The following is a 2,918-nucleotide window of genomic DNA, read 5'->3' as shown; positions in this document are numbered from 1 at the left end:
TGGTAAGTTAACGGGTCCCATATGAAGGAGTAATGCTATGAAATGTTTCATTTCTTCAGTGTTAGTTTCCTTCCAGTCATGGAATCTAGATTTTCGTCGCAGCGGACGTTGTTTGTTGATTTCAATACCAGCATATCGATTCGTTTCAACAACCATTAAGTTTAAGAGTTCATCGGTAAGAAATAAATCAAAACATGCGCCTGGACTATCATCGTGCGTCTCCACAAGAAGACCAGATTGCTCATCAAATTGAAATATAGGAGGACCACTTGCTACATCAGACCATGTATGTTGTCTTTTGGCCGGTTCAGCATTTCGGACATTTATTGTCTGTGGTTCATGTGTATGGAATGGTTGTTGTGATTCACCTTCTTGTTCCAATACATGATTTATATCATTACTTTCAATGTCAGCGTCAAAACCACCATGGTTGTTGTGATTCACCTTCTTGTTCCAATACATGATCTATATCATTACTTTCAATGTCAGCGTCAAAACCACCATTCGCCAGAGCCTCTAACAATGGCCTGGGGTCACCACCTGCAAGAGCCCCTCGTCCTCTCGAGGCAACACGTTTGGCTCCTTTTGTTCGCACTCCACCATGGGTGGGAGTTATGCTATGTTGTCCGCGACCTCTTTTCACTCCGCCACGAACCCTTGCCCGATCTCTTGTTGGTGCACAGGGGGTTGTTTTCATTTCACCATCACTGCAAAGAAATAGAACAATATCTAAAATTCCATACCAGGAAATGAAATCTTAGGTCCATATTATGTATCTTAAACTCATTTTTGATCTACATATATCATCATGGCTATATCATGACGTAAAATCATATGAAACTTACCTCGAAGAATTTGAGTCTGAGGAGACCATAGGGTTTCCAAAATTGGAATCAGAAAGTTCATCTTCAATGGCGGTGGTATCTGAAGATTCTTCAGCACTCTCGTCAGTTGATCGTTGTTCCATTATAATGTCAGCAATTTGTTCGGCGCTAAAAACATTTGACGCTGCCATTTTCAAGGCAAAGTACACGTGGTAAGGCAACTAACACGTGGCGAAGCAAATTCAGAGCGCATGCGCAATTTTAGCCCTGTCGGGTTCTTATTGGCTTAAAATTAGAACGAGTATAATAATTCATTATCATAACTTAGGTGGTTGTAGATCGTAGTTCGGCAATACTAACAGAACATTTATTGTATTGCCATGATACGAGTCGTATTATGGCAAGGTCGACAACGCGAGTTAAGCTTTGCTTTCATACGACTCGTGGAAGTGCAAACGAAACAGAAGTCTGTAAATGTTGCCAAACTACGACTCGTACTTACTACATTCCAAATAGATGCTAAATGCCCGGCAACGGAAGTGGGGACTATCAAATGGCTTCGGCAGTCAACGTGTTAAAGACTCATACAGTGACGAATTTTTCTGTCAAAAATGCTCTCTTTTTACTTCTTATAAAATGGTTGATGGTTAACCGATTATCTCAAATCAGACCCGGTTACCCGTGAAATACTACCCGAAAGCGGTTAACTGATTTCAACACTACTTGATTAGCACTTACTAAGTTAGTACCATTACATCCACACAGGAACTCGTATCAAGTGAGCTCGCTACTTCAATATGTATAGCACGGTTGCTAAAACAAGTAAAAATCACTTTGTAACGTTTTCTCAATGATCTCCCCACTTTTATTTCAAAATGTCCAACCTATGAAAGGGTAAATATCTATGAAAGGGTAAATCTGCCAATTTTCGATAACTGACACATGAATTTAATCTACGACACACAACATAATTTCTCACTAAATTCTTAATCAAAACTCCAGCTTGAATACTCCAATAGTTTTGACCAATCTCAAGTTCCGACCTTGATGACCTACTTTTCTATGACAGAATGTGACCACATTTTGGTAGAACAATCTGATTTTAAGCATAATCAGGTATGGTAGCATTACGAAGTCCACATCTGGCAGATCATTTATTAACACAGGATCTAATTTAGCTAGTGAGCATTTATATTTCACATGCTACATCATCACTTAAATTCTGATATTCCTCTGGGAAGTCAGTGATTTGCACATATTTTAATTTAGCATTTTCCGCATTTGACACTTCATCATTAGACAATGATTTTTGCATTAAATCATCACTAATTTCACGATTCTGAGCTTTCAATCTTAGAATATTTTTAAAACGTTATAGCCACAATACTACCTGTTCCAATTTGATCCAATCTGAATGATGAGATGTGAACTTGATAATCACAGTTTCGAGCCGTTTCACATACTTTTCACGTTCACAATATTTTCATCCTCACAACCGATGTTGCTGCCGATAATTCAAGTTTCACAACGCATGTGGTCTTATTGGCGCGACACAAGACCTACCTAATATGAATGGCACATGAACTTCTCCGAGTTAATTTTTGAACTGCACATAGCTCACCGTTGCATCTGCAAAATGATGCAATTGAGTGTTTACAATTTTGCTATTCCACTGTTGGTTTCTTGTTTGACCTTTGTAAACCTTTCTCTGTGGTGTGTTGTTATTATGTTTCACTGGTTGATTGTTATTATGAGTAACTCAATCCACTGACCCATGGGTCAATTACGTTTCTGTACATCAGGTTTACAAAATGTTCAAAATCCAAACAATTTGTTGAGCGATCAAAGTTGTCTCTAATTTTACCATTCTCTGACTTCCATTTTTGTTGTATGAATATAGGTAATTTTTGACACAAAGTTTTAATAAAATCAAATCCATCCAGATTAGTCATATCTGGGTTGTTTTGTTTAGAGATCACACAATTTACAATAAAAATAGAAACTTGTCACCCGAGTCTTTTTTTATTCCACGAATCAGCTCTATTCATAAATTCTTGGGCCATCAGGTGAGGATCTCCATAATCTCTATGTAAC

General features: G+C 38.0%; 1 protein-coding gene across 1 annotated transcript; it reads right to left on the bottom strand.

Annotated features, from left to right (window-relative positions):
* Window positions 1-415: 415 nt before the first annotated feature.
* LOTGIDRAFT_161015 (hypothetical protein) lies at window positions 416-1,015 on the bottom strand (the record flags this gene model as incomplete). The annotated part of the gene is made up of 2 exons (XM_009056259.1): window positions 416-707; window positions 846-1,015. The coding sequence occupies 2 exons, from the start codon at window positions 1,013-1,015 to the stop codon at window positions 416-418; spliced, it is 462 nt and encodes a 153-aa protein (XP_009054507.1).
* Window positions 1,016-2,918: the final 1,903 nt, after the last annotated feature.

This window comes from Lottia gigantea, assembly GCF_000327385.1.
Source record: "Lottia gigantea unplaced genomic scaffold LOTGIsca_27, whole genome shotgun sequence".
In the NCBI taxonomy this organism is placed as follows: Eukaryota; Metazoa; Mollusca; class Gastropoda; family Lottiidae; genus Lottia; species Lottia gigantea.
The sequence above is the reverse complement of the archived record's forward strand: the minus strand, read 5'-3'. Positions and strand labels throughout refer to the sequence as shown.